General features: G+C 44.4%; 1 protein-coding gene across 1 annotated transcript in view; it reads right to left on the bottom strand.

Moving 5' to 3' along the window:
- The window catches only part of LOC116703640 (retinoic acid receptor alpha-B-like), a 23812-nt gene that overhangs the window by 6943 nt on the left and 14965 nt on the right, over positions 1 to 1904 (bottom strand). Inside the window, 5 exon segments of the mRNA XM_032538500.1 lie at positions 733 to 784; positions 786 to 795; positions 968 to 1172; positions 1324 to 1500; positions 1687 to 1847. Of these exon segments, the coding sequence (XP_032394391.1) occupies positions 733 to 784; positions 786 to 795; positions 968 to 1172; positions 1324 to 1500; positions 1687 to 1847 (605 nt within the window).

Below are 1904 nucleotides of genomic sequence, written 5' to 3'. Positions count from 1 at the left end.
AAGATAGTATAGAAGTGAGATGTCTCACTCACATGTCAGATGTCTCTGGAGCTAAAACTAGAGAGATGTCTCACTCTGGAGCTAAAACTAGTGAGATGTCTCACTCTGGAGCTAAAACAAGTGAGATGTCTCACTCTGGAGCTAAAACTAGAGAGATGTCTCACTCTGGAGCTAAAACTAGAGAGATGTCTCACTCTGGAGCTAAAACTAGTGAGATGTCTCACTCTGGAGCTAAAACTACTGAGATGTCTCACTCTGGAGCTAAAACTAGAGAGATGTCTCACTCTGGAGCTAAAACTACTGAGATGTCTCACTCTGGAGCTAAAACTAGAGAGATGTCTCACTCTGGAGCTAAAACTACTGAGATGTCTCACTCTGGAGCTAAAACTAGTGAGATGTCTCACTCTGGAGCTAAAACTAGAGATATGTCTCACTCTGGAGCTAAAACTAGAGAGATGTCTCACTCTGGAGCTAAAACTAGAGATATGTCTCACTCTGGAGCTAAAACTAGAGAGATGTCTCACTCTGGAACTAAAACAAGTGAAATGTCTCACTCTGGAGCTAAAACTAGAGAGATGTCTCACTCTGGAGCTAAAACTAGAGAGATGTCTCACTCTGGAACTAAAACAAGTGAAATGTCTCACTCTGGAGCTAAAACTAGGGAGATGTCTCACTCTGGATCTAATACATGTAATAACGGGTTAGTACTGTAACAATAAGTAGCTGTCAAACCTTCAAGGCTTCAAGCACTGGCTCCTGAAGACATCCACCTCTCTGACCTTCCAGACTGACGATCTACACCACACACACACACACACACACACACACACACACACACACACACACACACGTGTCCTTACATGGTTCTTCCACCACAGCACTAACACTAAATCAACTCTGCATTCTTTGATGATTTTCTTTTAGTAATTCATTGGTTTTGACATTCCTAAGAAATGGAGTGCAGTACCGCCACAGAGGAGGCAGATGGCGCTGAGTAATCCCGTCTCTGCATCGTCCATCTCCAGTGGAAGCAGCTGGTTGGCAAAGGAGAATACCAGGTCTGTGAGGGGTCCAAACCCGGCGTTGTGCATCTGGGTGCGGTTCAGAGTCAAACCGTCGGAGAAGGTCATGGTGTCCTGGTCTGGGGTGTAGCGGGTGCAGATCCTTAGAATCTAAGAAAGGGGATAAGAAAAAACAAGCCTTTTAATACATAAGTCTCTGATGTACTGCAACTGTGTATTTCCAAATGTGGAGGATTTGTCTTTTTTGAAAAATTGTTTTGTGTAACTTGCCCTTAAGGGTGTGTTTATGTGCTGAACTCACCAGTATGTCGAGGCAGGCAGATTTGAGCAGGGTGATCTGATCAGCAATGGTTAACGTTGTGAAACCAGGGAGATGCTTGGCGAACTCCACTGTCTTAATGATGCATTTGGTGGACAATTCGCTAAATTTGTCCCAAAGACTGACATCCAGAGGGACACGGTGCTCCGAGCTATTGCTCTGCAGTTCGGGGTCAGGTAAAGAATAAAAAACAAAGACAATTTTTTCAAAAAAGATGAAGAAAACACTTTCAGAGCATTGGCTTTCCCAGTATGTTTAATTGTTTTTTAAGGTGTGACTTATTAAGAATATTTTCATCTTATCTTTCAGAAATGAGAATAAGCTTGTTGGTGTTGGTGTGTGTACCGTGGTGTATTTTCCCAGCTGGCAGAGGGAGGGAAAAGTGTCCATATGGGCCCGGCGGACTCGTTCAATCATCTGCTCTGTGTCGGCTGACAGGACGTAGATCTCTGTCTCTCCCTGCCTCTTCTCCTCCTTCTTCTTCTTCATTCTGTCATTTCGCACCACTAGTGGTGGGGTAGGGTGGAGGGGTGGGGTGGGGGGGTACAGATTGGAAGATTTAG

This window comes from Etheostoma spectabile, chromosome 15, assembly GCF_008692095.1.
Source record: "Etheostoma spectabile isolate EspeVRDwgs_2016 chromosome 15, UIUC_Espe_1.0, whole genome shotgun sequence".
Lineage (NCBI taxonomy): Eukaryota > Metazoa > Chordata > Actinopteri > Perciformes > Percidae > Etheostoma > Etheostoma spectabile.
Note: the sequence above shows the minus strand (reverse complement) of the source record. Positions and strands in the feature narration are given on the sequence as shown.